Raw genomic sequence first — 18,893 nt, forward strand, 5'->3', positions numbered from 1 at the left:
CAAAAGACGAAATTACACGAAGATCTTAGATTAGGTTAGGTTAAATAAGGCTTAGTTACATTATCACAGCTTTTAATTTGAGTTAGATTCGCGGTGCTAGACTAACTTAAATTAAAGCTAGGATAATGAAAGTAAGTCTTATTGAACCTAATCCGAAGTTTCCATGTAATTTCATCTTTTGAATACTTGTTCAAACAAAATTAACATTTACTAGCATATTACCCTAAGCTATACTATTCCAAGTTTCTGCTACCTTGTTTCTGACTTTTTTTTTAACGTGTTTCTCGTTTATGTCAATGGTACGAGATGTTCAGTTTTGTTTTCTATAGTTTCACTAAAAAATTTCTCATATTCAAAAAACCAATTAACCTAGTTAAATTAACGACGTAAGACATAGAAACAAATTAATTACAAGATCATAGAACAAAAAGATAATATATTGAAGATCAACTTGAAATATTGCTTTTCTGGGGGGTCTATAATTCCTTCTTTGGGACGTTGGTTATGTTGCTTCCTATATGAACCTTAATATGCTTTGATAATGTAGATGCGAGAGAAAATGCTTTAGTACATATTTTGCAATTACATGTTTTTTCTGCAGTATGAAGTCTATAATGTATGTATAAGTCAGGGCTGTTAGAAAAGGGTAGCGAACATATCTTGCAGACATAAGACTTTCTTAAAGTATTGATTTTCATATGGAGGCTCAAAGTGGAAATATTAGAAAATACTTTCGTACATATCTTATAGGTATATGATTTTCCTCCTAAATGAAGTTTCATACGTCTGAATAAGCTAAAAAGAAGAGAAAATGGTGTCGCACATATCTTGCATGTACATGGTTTTCCCCTAGTATAAAGTCTCATGTTTCTATACACTGGAGCTCTGTGAAAATGCTTCAGTGCATATGTTGTATTTATAAGGTTTCTCACCAGTATGAATTCTCATATGAGCAGATAGGGTATAACGTTGTGGAAATGATTTCGCAGAGACATTGCAGGTATAAGGCCTTTCTCCTGTATGAAGTCTTTTATGGGCGTATAAGCTGTTATTAAGAAAAAGAACCTTTAGTACATAGCTCTCAATTGGATGCCTTTTTTTTAGTAAGGAGTATTCTTAGTTTGACAAAAAAGAGAATAGTTTCCACTGAAATGTAATTCTTCCTGGTATTGATGGCTATAGTCTCAATTTGATTGATAGTCAGCTGCTCCTCATAAATCTTTTAATACTTCAATCTTCTTGGATGGAGCTTCTTCTGGTTGAGTAAAATCTCGTCAGTCAATTCCTTTGCCAAATTCACATGTTAGGAACTATTATTCGTTGTAGTTTTGTTGGCCATTCCAGATATGCTATTCAAAATTTATATTGTGAGTTTACACTAGTAAATGCAGAACTGAAAAATATTCAGATTTTTTGACGTTTATATATTATGGGGTAGAGGGAAGCAAAAGAAGCTGACTAATAGGGATACTCCGTTCCTTGGTTTTCTTCTTGTTGAGTTTTCCTGTAATAAGCTGAGAGGGTTGAATTTCCTCATAATGACTTTTTAAGTTCGGTGTCGGCTAAATGTGTGTTGATGTGGACTGCGGAAATGATAAGAAAGAATGTTCCTAGAAATTCAAAGGTTAAATGACTAAAATTGCTACAATAAATGATAATAAAGTTTTTACTTTTAGAATGGGGAAAGGGAGTAGGCATAAGAGTGCACACAAATGTGAATAAATCAGCTTTAGGAGCGAAGTAAATAAAAAATACTGGTTTGAAAACAATAAAAGGGAGACTTTTGACTAGTATGGTTCTATAGGAGTGTATACAAATGTGATTATAGTAAGTTTACATCTGAAAAAAAAAAAAAAAAAAAAAAAAAAAAAAAAAAAAAAAAAAAAAAAAAAAACTGGTTTAAAATCAATAAATGAAGGATTTGACTAGTATGGAGGCATAACAGTGTGCAGTAAAACTGAGTAAATCGGATTTAAGAGAGAAACATGGAAAATAGTGTTTGAAATTAATAAAATGAATCCTTTTGAATAGTATGAGGGTAAGAAATTGTTATAAGGATGTACGTAAAGCAGTATAAACTAAATTTAGGAGTGAAACACGGAATAAAACCCTCTTTAAAAAAATTTAAATTGAAGGCTTTTTAATAGTATGGTTTGCTGTGGGAGTGTTTGCGAATCTGAAAAATGTAGGTTTAGAAGGAAAAATAAAGAAAGAAATAGGTTTGAAGTCAATAAAAGGAAGAATATTGACTAGTATGGTTCGGCACAGGGGCGTAAGTAAGTAATAGGACTTCGTGTGCGAGTGTTCACAAACCCGGATAAAGTAAGTTTAAAAAGGAATTAAAGAAAAAAAAAACTTGTTTGAAGTTAACAAAATAAGGACTTTTGGGTGGTATGGTGTCATAGAAGTGTACACAAATGTGAAAAACAAGGTTTAAGAGTAAACTAAAGAAACAAAAAACTCGATTGAAATCAATAAATGAAGTTTTTAACTAGTATTGAGGCATAGGAGCGTACGAGGATACAGAATACACCAGTTTTAGGAGAGAAAAATGAAAAAAAAACATTTCGAAATTAATCGAACGAAGCCTTTTGAATTGTGTGAGGCTTAGAAATTATTGCAGGGGTGTACGCAAAGCTGTATAGACTAAGTGAAATATGGAATAACAATCTGTTTTAAAAATTTCAAGGAAGGCTTTAGAGTAGTATGGTTGGGTATGGGAGTGTGCACGAATCTGAGTAATGCGGGTTTCAGAGGAAGAATAAAGAAAAAAAATTGTCTGAAAGCAACACAAGAAGAGCTTTGACTAGTATGGTTTGGTGGGATGAACTTTAACAGCATGGTTTTCTTTGTGAGTGTTCGCAAATGTGAATTGAGTGGGTTTAGGAGCAAATAAAGAAAAAAGCTCGCTTGAAATTAATAAAATTAAGATTATCGGGTAGTAGGGTGCTATAAGAGTATATACAAATGTGAAAAAACGAGGTTTAGGAGCAAAATAAGAAGAAAAGGTCGTTTGAAATTAATAAAATGACGCCTTTTGGTAAGTATGAAGAGCTAATGAAGACTCACTTTAAAACTCACTTACGAAAAAAAAATATCGTCTAAAATTAGTTATGATAAAAAAATTTGGAAGAAAAACTTCATTAAAAATCTATTAACAGAAAGTTTACCCCTGTTGATAATGAGGCCAAAAAGTGCTAAAGAAATGTTTGTCTAGGAAACATTAGGGGTATGAAAGGGGGACTAGGTGCTCCTCAATTATTTTCGATTCTCTAAAAATATAAGAGCTTCCAATATTCAGATTCCACGCCCTTGGGCACAAAGTGGGGGGGGGGGTTAGCCTTAAAATACAGTATGGTAGCCTTGGTATATATAAATTGGACACATCAATCTGTAAGAATTAAATCTTGGAGCAGGTTTTAATTGGAGATTATCAGAGAAATATCGAACGCCACATGGGGAGGGGGCGGAGGGGGAATCAGGATAAATCACCCATGAAAATAGGCTTAAAGGAAAACTGTACGCTACGCTGAGCTTATTCTAAAAATTACAAGCTAAAATATTCAGTTTAAGGGAATACAATTAGCCATGAAAAAAGACAAAAATATGGATTGTAAGCCCCTAAGTAGGTCCAATTGAGGGGTTTTGGGTGGCGGTTATAATCCAACAAATAAGTGTCCCAAATTTAGCATTCAGTCGGTAAGCGGTAGATCATTTTCCTTCAAATAAATGTAATACTGAGAAAATTTCCACGATAACTTTACTGTTAAAAATAAAATGTTCTTCTCGTTTTGAGACAGATTTCGCGTCTTTCGACATTTAAGCCACAAGGGCCCAAATTTAGTATGAAGACAAAAGTGTGGTTTCCCATTAGCGGTCCGAAAAAGGACATTTAAAAAATCTGAAATTATAGGTCAAGGAGAAAAGTATTGTTTCGAACGACTTGAACTCGTAATTATAAGAAACATAGGCGGTCTCTTCCGGGGGAGGGATGACAAGTACCAAAATTCTTTGTCTATGAACAGTTTGAAAGTCAGCCTTTCAAAGTGAGCAAAATATGATTCCCCAAAAAACAGGGGGCGGAGAAAGCCTTTCGCTATAAAAAAAAGTGTTAATCAGTATACCTGAATGCCAGGCGATAATTTTGACGTTGTTCTTGTGATTCCTCGGCACGCTTTCTTTTACTTTTGGCATTATCTCTTTGAGCCGCAAGCCTGTTTTCACGTTGTTCTTGTGATTCCTCGGCATGATTTTTTTTGTAATTTCTCTTTGAGCCTCAAGTCTGTTTTCACGTTGTTCTTGTGATTCCTCGGAACGCTTTCTCTTGGTATTATCTCTTTGAGCCGCGAGCCTGTTTTCACGTTCTTCTTGTGAGTCCTCGGCACGATTTTTTTGGGTAATTTCTCTTTGAGACGCAAGCCTGTTTTCACGCTGTTCTTGTGATTCCTCGGCACGCTTTCTTTTCTTACATTCTCTTTTAGCCGCAAGCCTTTTGGCATTAACTCCTTGAGCCGCTTCCTCGGCTGTTTCTTCTGCCATTGTAGGATTTATACTAAAATTTCTCTTTGAATTAACTCTTCGAGCAGCTTCCTCGGCTGTTTCTTCTGCCATTGTAGGATTTATACTAAAATTTCTCTTTGAATCACCCCCTTTAAATAGATATTTATAAAAGCTAAAATTTATAAATATCTTTATACTAAATTTCTCTTTGAATTAACTCTTCGAGCAGCTTCCTCGGCTGTTTCTTCTGTCATTGTAGGATTTATACTAAAATTTCTCTTTGAATCACCCCCTTTAAATAGATATTTATAAAAGCTTTTGCAATCAGATTAGGTAATCTCAACAAAATCTTTTTCTCCCGAAAAAAATCATACAGCAAAATCGCCCGATGTTTATCAGTCGTTTTCTATCTTGTAAAAAACATGTCACACAACGTAATACTTTTCGAACCAACGCTTATAACCTAAACAGACTAAAATCTCATCTATATATATATATATATATATATATATATATATATATATATATATATATATATATATATATATATATATATATATATATATATATATATATATATAGACTAGCTGTTGGGGTGGCGCTTCGCGCCACCCCAACATCTAGTTGGTGGGGCGCTTCGCGCCCCCCAAGCCCCCCCGCGCGCGTAAGTCGTTACGCGCCATATTAGTTACGCGCCATTGTAGTTGTGTCCCTGTGTCCCACCTATGAATAGAGATAGATATAAATATATGTTTTTAACTACGTAAAACATGCGAATATACAACATTCTTCGCTGTCCCATTGTCTGTGCATATAAATAGATTGTCAGGTTTACTGACTCTTGAACATGCAACATATAATTGTCCATGGGACAAACAATCCGTATTCAGATCTATACCTCATTATTCTAATGATGTGTCCCTGTGTCCCGGTCGTCATTTATATTCCCTGTGTCCCGGTCGTCATTTGTGTCCCGGTGTCCCAGTTTGTAATTTCTCTTTGAGTGTCCCGGTCGTCATTTATATTCCCTGTGTCCCGGTGTCCCGGTCGTCATTTGTGTCCCGGTGTCCCGGTCTGTAATTTCTATTCGAACAATCCCTGTGTCCCGGTCGTCATTTATATATCCCGCCTGTGCCCCCGGCGTCCCCGTTGTAGTTGTGTCCCTGTGTCCCGGTCGTCATTTATATTCCCTGTGTCCCGGTCGTGATTTGCGTCCGGGTGTCCCGGTCTGTAATTTCTCTTTGAGTGTTTTTCTTTTTAGTTTTTTACCTTTTTTCTTTTTTCAGTTTTCTTTTTCTTCTTTATTTTTCAGCGTCACTATGAAGTACATATCGACGAACCTTTGTTTTTTTAACTTAAATCTGGTAGGCATTGATGACCTTATCCAAGTCAAAATCCCAAACCCAATCATCATCGCTATCATTTTCAGTTTTGATATGTTTTGACTCTCGCTGTCCAGGTGGATTTTCATCTAACTGCGCGGTTTTGCGTTCTTTAGCCGCAAGCCTGTTTTCTTGCTGTTCTTGTGATTCCCCGGCACGCTTTCTTTTCTTACTTTCTCTATCAGCTGCAAGCCTGTTTTCTTGCTGTTCTTGTGATTCCTCGGAACGCTTTCTTTTCTTACTTTCTCTATCAGCAGCAAGTTTTTTGGCATATACTCTTTGAGCAGCTTCCTTGGCTGTTGCCATTGTAGGTTCTTCAGTCATTTTACAATTAAACATTTTTCCGTGAACAAATGTCTTAAATACCGTTAATGACGTCACCGTCATAGCAAAAAAGACGACAACTAATTTCATGACGTCAGCCGACACAGAAACATGACGTCACCTGATCCACAGACAGACAGACAACTTATTTTTATATATATAGATATATATATATATATATATATATATATATATATATATATATATATATATATATATATATATATATATATATATATATATGTATATATATATATATATATATATATATATATATATATATATATATATATATATATATATATATATATATATATATATATATATATATCCTAGTAACTTATCACCTAAGCATGGTTACTAAGTAACCGCTTATAGAGTTCAAAATGAATTACGTCACGGTATACAGAACGATCTAGTCCTAAAATTACTAAATAAGATTGCTTGATGTTTACTAGGGAGACCCAAAGGTCATTGTATGAAATGTTTGCTGATTACAAACAACATTGTTCCATTGGATTGAAGTAAGCTTTATTTAACGAGTGTACCGATGGTACTCATCTAATGTTTTTAAGAGAAGGCTCTACAGCAAGTCCCTATTCCTCAATATCCCCTAGGTCAACCACGAGAATTTGTACCCCCCAGTAGATATAGCCAGTCTCATTACTACAGCCTGTCTTGCTGCGGGAGTCTCACTGCGTTAGTCATGTAGATTAGAAATATTTTTTTTGGGCCAAGAAGGTGGAGAGCTCTATTTGCTGTCACCCTCAGCAAGACTATGACATAGTGATTAGAAACACAGCTTTAGATAGTAGTAGTAGTACACAAATAGTGCCTTTTAGTTACTTTAAAATCAACTTTAACATGCCCTGAAAGTTTCGACTTAATATCCTATATTGTTCTTGGGATAATGCCTATACGCCCTTTTCACAGCCTGCATGCATAAAGTCAGATTTAATAAATATAAAGTGAGAAACCCCCCTCAAGGTTCCTCGAAAGTTTCCTTATTACCCTCAGCGTTAGTGATAGTAGTATCTGTAACGGAAGCAATAGTAGTTTTAGCGATAGTATTAGCACTAGCATGCACATAGTGCATTTTCGTCAGTTCAACATCCCTTTGAAGCTCAATCTTAATACTCAAAACCATTCCTGGGATACTGCTGACACGCCCTTTTGACAACCTGTATGTACATAGTGTGTTTTTTTTTTATTTAGTCCAACCTCCCCCTAATTAGTCGCTGAAGGATTCACCTTAATACCCTTAGCCTCAGTAGTAGCAGTAGTAGTAAAACAGTAGTATTAGCAGTAGCAATATAAGCTGTTCGCAATATGCTGTTCGCCGACGACATGGCATTAGTAGCGAAAACAGCTCCTGAACAACAAATTTTAATTGACCTGATGGCAGAATACCTTGAATCGAAGAAACTACGTCTAAACCTCGGGAAGACGGAGATAATGATCTTCAATAAAGGAGGAAGAAGGAATTTAGTCGAGAACGAGAAATTTCGGTTCAAAGGACAAGAGATTATGGTAGTGGAAAAGGCAAAATATCTGGGATTTACCCTGACACCTAACTGCAGTTGGAAGGAACATGTGAGCGAAATGTCAAAGCGAGGGAAAGCAGCAGTGGGTGCAATATTACGTAATGACCTAGTGAAAAAGTCGAAGTCATTAAAAATGTTTAAGCAAATATTTGATTCAAAAATTAAACCGGCAATCCATTATGGAGCTGAGCTATGGGGTCTGGAGGCCGCGGAGAAGCTAGAATCAGTCCAGTTTAGATACTACAAAAGACTCTTCGGGCTGCACCAGACAACACATAACCAGCTAATCAAAGGAGACTTCGGCATCTTCTCACTGAAATTGCACCGGCTTGATCAATTATTTAAGTTTTGGCTGATATTAACCCAACTTCCTGAGGACCGATTGGCTATACAAGCTTATAATGATTTGCTTCGAATTAATAGGAAAAGTACTTTGACTCAACAAATCAAGAAATCTCTTGACAAACTAGGCTTCTCTTATTTGTGGATGGAAGGAAACGGACCCGGAAACACACAATGCCTTCCAGAAATTATGCAGAGATTGAAAGACCAAGAGATACAAGAGTGGGGTTGTTTAGTACGTTCGTCGGAAACACTGAAGGAATATAGTAAAGTAAAAGAAATTTTTGGGAAGAATATTATTTTAAGGTAAATTTACCTTTTAGATATTTAAAATAATGGATCCAGTTGAGGGGAAATTGCCTTCCAGTACATAGGGGACAGAATTAAAAAAAAAAATAAGGGTACAAATGGTAAGTGTGGGTATTGCAGAAAAGAGGATAATAATTTAGCCCATTTCCTCATGGAGTGCCAGGAGCTTGAAAGTCTTAGGGATGAAATTTGGGGGGACCATCGGTTGGTGCTGCTTTCTGATATCCTGAGGTCTTCGATGCCTGGAACCATATGCAAAATGGCACGATGTGTGGAAAAGGCGGGATAGGCTCAGTCGAGCCCGAGTGAATGAAAATAAGTATTGTTTTATATTGAGTGTGTGTTCTGTGCAGTGTTGTATTATTAAATCATGTTGTGTATGGCCGTAGGGCTCAAATAAACTTTCTATACACATAGCGCCTTTAGGTTAGTTTGACACCCCCCCCCCTCAATATACTCAGAAAGTTTCACATTAATACCCTTAGCCTCAGTAGTAGTAATACCCTTAGCCTCAGTAGTAGCTTCAGATGCAGCAGAAATAGTAGCATCAATGGTGCTGGTATGCACATAGCGTCTTTGGGTTAGTTCAACATTCCTCTCATCATGCCACGAAAGTTTCAACTTAATACTCCAAGCCGTTACTGAAAGATTGCTGATATGCCCTTTTGACAACCTGCATATACAAATAATATTTTCATTTAGTTCGATATCCCCTCAACATCCCCTGCAATTCTTACCTTAATAACCTTAGCCTCAGTAATAGTCGCACTAGAAGTAGTATTTGTAGCAATAGTAGCAGTACTAGTGGTAGTGGCAGCGTGCAAATGTTGCCTTTGGATAAGTTGAACGTTCCCCACATCATTCCCTGAAAGTTCCAACTAAATACCCTAAGCCGTTTCTGGGATACACCCTTCTGACAGTCTGCATGTGCATAGTGTTTTGGTTTACTTCAACTCTCACCTCAACATTCTCTGAAAGCTTCACCGTAATACGCTCAGGCCCTGCCAAGCATCACACATGCCCTACCTTGTCATCCCCGGAGGCATAGTTATTTGAGCTTTCAACTATGTTGAACAAAATGGCTATTTCAAAATTCTTATCTGATGTGGGAGGCTGCTTACGCTCCAATCACTATTGCCGCAACCTATAATTTTATCTTTCACTGAAGATTTAGAAAATCAAATCACAATGTTCAACATACATATAGTTTCAATGACGGAATAGACTTTAGAAAGTTTACGGTTATGAGGGGGGAAGCAGCAGCCAAACTCCTGCCTAAAGTCATTCCTGTTCGTTTAGTTTGATTCGAGAGTTCACTTTAATTTTTACTCGTTTAAAGATCTAATTATTCATCTATATTATCTGTTATCTTTATGTTTTATGTGATTATCTATTTTAATTTATGTTCGTTTAAGGTTTCATTTATTCTTTGATAGTAATTTTCGTTGGATTTAAGGTTGAAATAAAGCAAAACTTTATTTCTGCTCGTCCCAGGATTCAATATGGATCTTGACTTTTCTTTGAAAAACTTACTTTTCGGGAATAAATAAATAAAGAATTATCCATTTCTAATAGCTTCGAACCAAAACCCCTCATTATTTGTTTTAAACCTTACTTCTTATTGCCAAAGCAGCTTCGTCTTGTGCCTTCACAGCCTCCCTCACAGCTGCATTGGCTTTTCTTTCAAGGTCTTCCAGCAAGGCTTCTAAGGGCTTTTCTTGGTCATCAACTTGAGAAGTAATTTCTGAGGTCGACATGGGAGGTTGAGTCTGGGAAGAAGTACTACTCTTTGCCTGTTCTTCCTCAACGTTGGGCTCATTGTTGTTTACAGAGGTCTTACTAGATGCTTAAATAAAAAAAAAAAACATATCAATTTGCTAGATTTCCAAATTATATATTTGATCAGAAATTATTTTCTTCTGCTTATCTTGTCTTGTTAATTACATAGCTATTATACATGCTCAAGACGTTTGCAAAAGTACAAATAGGTTCTGACATTATAATGTTACGAAACAAACTTCAGCTTTGCCCTTTACCACCTTTGAGATAGACACAACTCTTTTGAATCTATCATAGTCTGTTAACGATAAACGAATTTCACGCTACGAAAATTATATATGAACAAGTTCAGAAATAATGTCGGATATTTCATTAAACAATATAACCATACCTCGTCAAAGGAAGGAGGGGGGAGCAGGTATTTCACATCCTAGGTATTCTCCAAAGAGTCTCGCGTTTGTTTAAGGAAGTGAGTGGGAAGTGCATGGTGACTTGCATGCGTAACGAGTTGCCAATCTGTCTCCTTTGTATAAATTTATGTATAGCGTTTTTGGTGAATAAAGTCAAGTCAAAGTCAAGTAGAGCATCGTGGCCAGGTTTGGACCTATGCTGAGTATTATTATCTTTGAGCTCCAGCCGCCATTAACTATCCGTTTAGTTTTTAAACTATCCATTAAGTTCCCTACAAAAAAAAATTATAAAAAAAATTATACGACTTTGAGCCCCAAAGATATCGAAAATTTAAGTTCCACTCCTGACCAGAAGCTATTAGGACCATCTTTGGCGCGTAAGATAAGATGCTTCGTTCTCTGAGTAGAGGAGAAGCACAAGAAGAACAACAACAATATCAGAACTTTACATCTGATGCTATACATGATAATTTCTGTGGCTTTTTCAAGTAACAAAATTTTCAATCAAAAATCACCATCTACAAAGAGTCTATTTTCAACAGCATTGACGTCATTAATCAAAATGGCAGTGGCCATCCCAGGTATCAATACAGGCACAAGAGAGGACAGATAGCTTCCCCTTCTAAAGCCTCCAGGTACACACTACGCCAGTTATACAGATATACAATACTGAGCCGCCGACTCTACTGACGTAACAGACACGACAGAAATTACTTTTCAACTGACGATTATCTGCATAACATTTATAGCATGATATCTTTTTTTTTTAATATCATAAAAACACTAAGCCTTGACACCTCATCGCTCCCTTTAAGACTGTAATTCTTATTACTCATCTATGGGAACGATATTTATGTAGTAGGTGCAGAATCAAGCAGTCCGAACACTTTTTCTGTGAAGAAAGTTGATTAATTTAATTAATCTAGTGGCAGAGTGGACCCAAACACTCTGAATCGAGGGTCAGGCCTTACGGGCTTATTACCTCCATCCCCCCAAACAAAAGTAATTGTTAGTTGGAGGAACCGAGAATGGATTCCCCCCTCCACCTCTTATTACGCCCCACTTTTCCTCCACGCCCCACTCTTTACGCTAAAGTTTTTTACTGTTTTAAGAAGTAGAGTTAAGAGAAAGAGTCAAACTTTAGCGTAAAGAGCGAGGCGTTGAGGAGGAAAAGCCCCTTTCATATAAGGAGTAATTTCTGTTCGTTTTAAGTTTTAATATCGCTCCTTACTTTCATTTAAAAAAACTTGCTTTTTTTATTTAATACTAACAAAGATTTACCTTACCTTTGCAAAGATTCTCAAACTCGTAGTTTTTAGTTTTGGTTGAAAAGAATACATTCTTTTGGGTGGTTGTAAAATAAAGGAAATTTGAGTCGCCATTTTGATGTGTTTGGCTTTTAAGAATCTTCATAATTTTCTTTTTCGGAGTCTTGGACATAAATAACATCCAGCAGCAGAACCAAAAAGGAAAGCAGATAGCTAGTGTTTACTCAATATATAGCTATAATAGTGGCTTATGTCTACATGAGATTTTTGACTTGTAATGTATTCCCTTAAAAAATTAAAGATATTGGATTTCGGGCCAAAGGTGACCACCATTTACAAGGACGAGCCTGAAGATATTCATTTGTTTCGGATTATCGTAGTAATTCATTTCTTTTTTTATTTGTACGTCCAGAGCCACTATTTAAACGAGTTTCCGAAGTACCAGGACAGTAAAACGGCAAATTAATAAGATCGCGGACTGAGGATATTTACTACATGTGCTATGTGATCTCCAGTGAAGCGGTCCTAAATTTCAATCCATTGCATATTGAGTTAAAACTTCGGCCCAAGTTTAATAAAACATGTGGACTATGCCCACATTCATTTTGAAGAAACATGAGTCAGCTGAGAAAGAATTGCCAAATTGGCTAATTCAGTAAAAACAAGTCCATACAAAAATAATGTAAACAAACAACCTTCCAGTAGAACTCCAAAAAAGATATCCCTGTAAAAAAAATTCCTTGCTGCGGTGACCCATCAAGCTCTTTGCTATGAGTAGTATCCGTAATAACCCGTATTAAACCTATTACAATTCGTAACAAAGTACCGCAAACAGTGCATTAGCATCAATGGTGACAACCCTAGTGGTTGCTGAATCTTCCTATGATTATTGAATACTTTACACAGAAACCCAGCATAAGATTAGATACTCAAATTTCTCAAAATTTTCTCCTTAAAAGAATACATTGATCATTTATACACTTCTGGATTACTTACACACAATTTCCGATGTACTTTCGGGAATTTGATCAGCAGTAGCATTATTTTCGATACCAGATTCGGGCGAATTATCAGTAGCCGACCCAGGTAAAGTTACAATGCCCGTTTCGGGTATATCTAACTGTATTGCAGGAGCAGACGAATCCGTGGACTGTAAAGACTCTTTAGGGGTAGATTTGTCCAAAGCATCTCCTTCCTCTCGCTTTTTAGCTGCCTCACGCTCCAATTTCTTCTTCATTAGACTGCTTTCTGCACTATAATAAAAAAGGAAAAAATGTTTGTTCTTATTTTAAAAGCACAAATAGTTCATTCACTTCCTATAAGAAAACTACGTGACATGGGAATTGGTAGAAAAAACGTCATGCCACGATTTGCTTTCTGTTTAAAGCTTAAGGCTCAAGCTAAATATTAACTTGAGATAAATTAAATCTAAATACAAGGCAACGGACTAATCTAATAGTATAAACAGCTCCTCACAACACTAGGTCACCTGAGGCCAACACAGCCACACAGACTCCTCAGCCCTAGTATATTTACAATTTTAAGCCTTTACTCTCTCCTATTCAGCTTTTACTGCCTTTGAATCTGTTCTTAAAACCTCTCCAAACCCCGATCGAGGGCATCCTAATTTTCCTTTGGCAATAGCAGAATTGCACAAGAAACAAATTTCTACATCCTTGCATCTTTGAATTGTAAACCATGACCTAACCCTATTAATCTTTCTTTCTTATAGACGTATGTTGAACCAACCATATATTGTTTTTTACTTATTTTTTAATATGCTGTCATTCAAAACGTACCAATCACTGTCTTCTGTGAATTCCTCTGGGACACCAATAGCATGTCTTCTCCCACTTTTTTAAGCGTCCACGTTACATAACAATACTTATTATTGTCATTATTGTAGGTGTTCTGGGTCCTAACTTGAGTTCTAAGACTTGTCTCCTTATTTATATAAATTTCAATAGCAACCTCTTCCTCGTGTATTTTACTTATTGCATCTTCTGTGTCTGAAGTGAAGCTATCCACTAGGTCAATTTTTGCGATACCTAAAGTGCCCTACTCTTACTTGCTTACTTTAACTTACAATCAACAAATGTACATAAAAATAGTCAAACAACGCAAAATATTTACTTGAAATAATGAGTCATTTAAGTAGGCACCGGACCAAAATGTGTTTACCCAATACTGAACTAGGCTCGGAAAAAGAATGTTTATAAGGAGTATTTCTTTTGTCTTACAATTCCAAACCCCAAAATACTGCTCAGGAAATTCTATGATCATAATTCCTTCGATATTTAATGGACAGATTGGGTGCAACCAATACCGCGATTTAGGCTTTATATTCAGAGACCCTAGGCGACGTTTATGATTTTTCTATTGGAGGCCAATATTAGCTTCCAAGCTTGTTTGTCTTTTCCATAGGACTTCAGAGAGACTAACAAACATTTATACTACAGAAAACTTAAATCAATTCTACGAGGAATATTATAAACCTATGATAATTTTGACAAAGAACTGCTATCAAAACTAACTCAATATTTTCAGCAGCTCGACGAACCAATGGCTTAGAAGAAAATACGTATAAGCAAAAATATACTCAATAGATAAAATGATTATTACATAGCCGATCTAGCATGGAAGTTCCGAATCAAAGGAAATTGATCAGAGAAAACCATACTAATCTCCAGCCTCTCTGCCAAGCCTATACTAAGGGAACTTGAAATGTATCCTGGCTAGTTCCGGATTAGTTTCAGAGATGCAAGGCAAAACTAGCAAGGCGTCAGCAGCTTTCGGCTAGATTTACTATAAATGTGCGCAATATATCCCCACAATTTCGTATATTTAGGTTTCTGTATATCAAAGTCCATATTTTAAAATTTTAAGCTTTTGGCCGCTCCTGCTCACATATGACGCCACTCCTCCCTTTTTTGTTCATTATCTTAATAGAATTTATTGACTGCTTTATCTAAATATGTTACAGACTAATCGATACTCATTAGTTTACTCCACTGTAGCACTAACTGCTAGTATACTATACGTTAGTTATAGCAGCATCATTCAATCCATGACTAAAAGTTGATACTGTTAAATTACATATCTTTGAAGACACGATAATTCTGCAATATATGTTTTGACCAAAAAGTTAGAGGAAAAACATAACTATTTAATGCATCCCAATTTAACATTCGATTAGCAGACTAAAGACATCGCTTCGAAAAATGATGCAATGCTTGTTGAGGCATTGCTCAGCTTTCTAAATCTTTGAGCAAATTGAGACGAAAACAAATTGTTGAAAAGAAAGTGTCCTTTAGAAGTAGTAAAGCTAAATTGAAACTCGCAAATGTGTTAATTCTATGAAATTGTTCTGTTTTTGTAAACTTGATTAGCACACCTACTTTTTGTATTTTTGTTGTACATACTATAACAAATAAAGAACACACTGTGCAAAATGCGTCTCATTTTAAGTAAAGCGAGTCAAGAACCTTTTATTCACATCGTCCAAATACTTTTTTTTAAAATATAGAAGTAAGTTTGTCCGAAAAGCCATTGTTTAAGGACGAATTCCAAACTAAATATACAAATAATAAGGGCAGCATATGCGGGGACTGAGGGATTTTTTCCCTGCTTTATTGACTATGCCTATATTTACTATAAGTGATATTTTTGTGTAAGCTTTCCTAATGATATAGACTAAGTGAGTAAACCATGTGTTGCATAAAAAATATCACGCAATTAATGCATAACATGTCATATACAAATCCAGAACTTCTGCTGTTTCTGCCTATTGTATGGAGAACTTAAAGCTATAGGCTTATATAAATTTCCAAAGTTGATCCACAGTCCTAGGACTATCGAGACATAATTTGTCTCAAAATGATCCGATTTTTTTTCATTTATCACAATTTAGGAATGGATCTATGGCTGTTTCGTATTGATGAAAATAGGCTCCAAAAGAAGAAAATTTGATAGACAAAAAAAGCAGACTACTTAAAAAGCAGACAGGTAACATTACCTATAGAGCGAAGCGTATTAGTCCATGTTACCTGTAAGCAACCCCACTTTACGCATTTTTAGTCTCGTTGGAGGGGGATTTTAGAAACCTAAAAAATGGATGCGCTTCTCTAATAATGACAAAGAAACAATATGGGATCATCAGAATCTTGCTATATGCAGCAATACCCACTTTAGAGCACTTGGAACGAAACTAAACATTTACTACAAATAGTAGGCAAAACAAATTATAAGTACCATTTCAGCAAAAAGATCATATTCAAGACCACGCCACAGGAAAGCCAGTATCTTTCAGGATAAATTTTAATATAACTGGCACTTTTAGACCTCATTCAATTTTAATCAAGATTTTTATGGTCTTGATTATCAAAATGCTGAAAGCATTTCAATTAGTCTGTCTATACAGCACATGGTCAACCCTAACTAGATAAACAAAAAATTAGCAGAAATTGCACTTATTGCCAAATTCTTGGGCATGTACACAAGCAAAAGAGATGAAAAAGGATACAGTCTGAAAAAGACATGAACAAAGATATGGCATAAATACTATGTTTAGCTCTCTAAATTCTATTTTTCAGATTACTAAAGAAGAAGCATGATAATACCTATCAATGGCAGGTTTTAGGTGGTTTCTTGATGCTGGTTTTTCAATAACAGTATGTGGTTTAGAACCCAGAGCTACACTGAATATACTACTAGTGCCAGGTACGTTCGACTCAATCCAATCTCTTGCAACTGGATTTCCTGCAGCAACAGCGACAGTGCCACCTACAGCTACCGCAGCACCAGTTAGGATTAAAGTCACTTTCGAACGACTAGAAAGAACGAAGATTTAAAGATTGGTTAATGCAAGTTAAAGATTGTTATGCACAGTCATTGTTACTGCTGGTCATTCAAAGGTCTTTAACTCCAGAAGCTGCGTGTTTCCAGGAATTAATTTTAAGCTTAAATATCTCCTTCTAACGATACCCAACAATCAGTCTACCCTAAGAAATTGTCTTTTTAGTACACACCTAGCAAAGAGCAAACCCAAAGGCCCAACACACCAAGTCACGGAAATTAAGGTAAAAAAAAACATATTTTGAAAATTATTCTAATTTTGATACTTCCAAATATTTAAATCTTATTACGATTGGAGCTACCTAAAAAAATTAATGATAAACTCAAAACTGTAATAAGAAAAATGGGAAAAGACACCCAACAGAAGTAGTAGCATCTATATAAAATCATATTGGTGAATTTACAGGCTTGGAGATTCCTATGTTCAGTATTACAAAGCTCTACTTCGTATAATAGAATAATGATGTCTTTTCTTTCTATTATGTAACAAAACTACCTTTTTTCATTTTCTAGACTATATCAAAATATAGTGGCACCCAATAAGAAGAACTTATCCAATTGGATATCTTTAGATATTGGAAACACAAGACAATGAACCAAAGCAACGTCTCATTTGACACAATTTTATATAGCAAAACAGAAGATTCTTAGCCTTGGGAAGTCTCTGATTTGTTGATTGGCAAAGTTGATTTCTCAAAATATTAAGACTTTACGCCACTACTATGAAAAAAAAAATTCAAAAGAAAATCGAAAAATAATTTTAAAACCAAACAAGGAGAAATAAAGTCTTATAATAAGCCAAACTTAAGACAATCAGAATGTATATGAGTGTTTTTTGTTATGTTAGGAAGAAACTTTCTAAACCGCCTTAGCAAAAAGTAGACATATTACACGCCAATTTGAATTGGAGTTTGAACCAGAATTACGTATAAAATTTTTAGTTCCTATAATTATAGAACCAAAGGAGGTCACATATCCCTCCAAGACACTTGCCGACTGTTTAAGCAGAAAGATTTACCTGCTACATCCTGTTTGAAGTGGAATTATGCAAAGAATTTCAATCTGTATGACTGAAAAGTGGAACAAAGTGGAACGGTTGCCTATTCAAATCTCTGTCTTCCAATTTTAAGTCAAAGGTAGGTTTGTTGTACCCTACTGAATTTAAACGAAAAAAGACTTTCAACCTATATGGTTCGAGGCATAAAGCCCTTAGCTCCTTGAACATCCCCCCTCCTCTCACATTGACTGATTTTTAGAAAAAAAGTATGGATGGTGTCTGTTTGTTGAAGGATCATCCTAGAATTTTTTATCTCTATTGTGCTTGGCTACAAAACAGCCTCAAGTTACCAGCATTAAAGTAACAGCATATGGACCTGTGTTTTTTAATGATTGACTTAAAATTTACCGGGCTAGTATATTTGACATTTGAGACAAGTTAACAATGATTTTCAGAGGCACTGTCCCTTTCTTCAACCCCAAGTAAACTTTAGGATGGGTAAATCTTGGACATATCCAGAATTTTGTCAGGGTGGGGGGTTACTAAAAAAAATTTACAACACATCAAAATTATTTTGTATTCATTTTTGTTACGTTTTCACGAGTCGGCCAAACATTTCGGGGTGGGGAGTGGGCAGGAGTTCAACCCCCCCCCCTTCCCCTGGATACGTCCTTTGGGTAAAGTGATGTCAGCCAGAGGGAAAAGAGTACATCGATTTTCAGAAGTATCCACCAATTTTGTCATCCTTAAGGAAAGGGGAACATTAATTTTTTTGGAGTTTTTTTTTCAATTTTACCCGCCATAACCCCAGACAAATTAACTTCTCCCTAGTCAATTTTCCCTCCTTTGACATGTCCTCCCTCTCTCTGCCTCAAAAAAATGCCCATAATACCCATTTTGAAACATTTATCTTGAATTTTTGAACTGGTCTTATAGTTTTTTTTAAAACTAAACTATGGTTTTATTTTACCCTCATGACTAAATTATCTTTGTGTATTTATTCAAATTAATTTACAAGTTCTGGAAATTTTAGCGTTTTTCTTTTTGAGGCCCATCTACCTTCTGCAATAAAATATCCATGTTTGAAGGGTTTAAGCCTTCGGCTAGTCAGGATAACTTTTATTTATTTCCAGCATATATACAGAAAAAAGTGAGATCCCAAACAAATACAGATCGTAAAGTTA

At 35.7% G+C, this 18,893-nt stretch overlaps 1 protein-coding gene across 2 annotated transcripts in view; it reads right to left on the reverse strand.

The window, feature by feature from the left end:
• LOC136027235 (MICOS complex subunit Mic60-like) overlaps positions 1-18,893 on the reverse strand; it is a 73,608-nt gene that overhangs the window by 36,366 nt on the left and 18,349 nt on the right. For both annotated transcript variants that reach the window (XM_065704294.1, XM_065704293.1), the window contains exons 3-5: positions 16,478-16,687; positions 12,855-13,111; positions 10,017-10,247 (exon numbers count right to left, since the gene is read on the reverse strand). In XM_065704294.1, coding sequence (XP_065560366.1) covers positions 10,017-10,247; positions 12,855-13,111; positions 16,478-16,687 — 698 coding nt within the window. The remainder of the gene's footprint in view (positions 1-10,016; positions 10,248-12,854; positions 13,112-16,477; positions 16,688-18,893) is intronic.

This window comes from Artemia franciscana, chromosome 5 (assembly GCF_032884065.1).
Source record: "Artemia franciscana chromosome 5, ASM3288406v1, whole genome shotgun sequence".
NCBI classification, from domain to species: Eukaryota; Metazoa; Arthropoda; class Branchiopoda; order Anostraca; family Artemiidae; genus Artemia; species Artemia franciscana.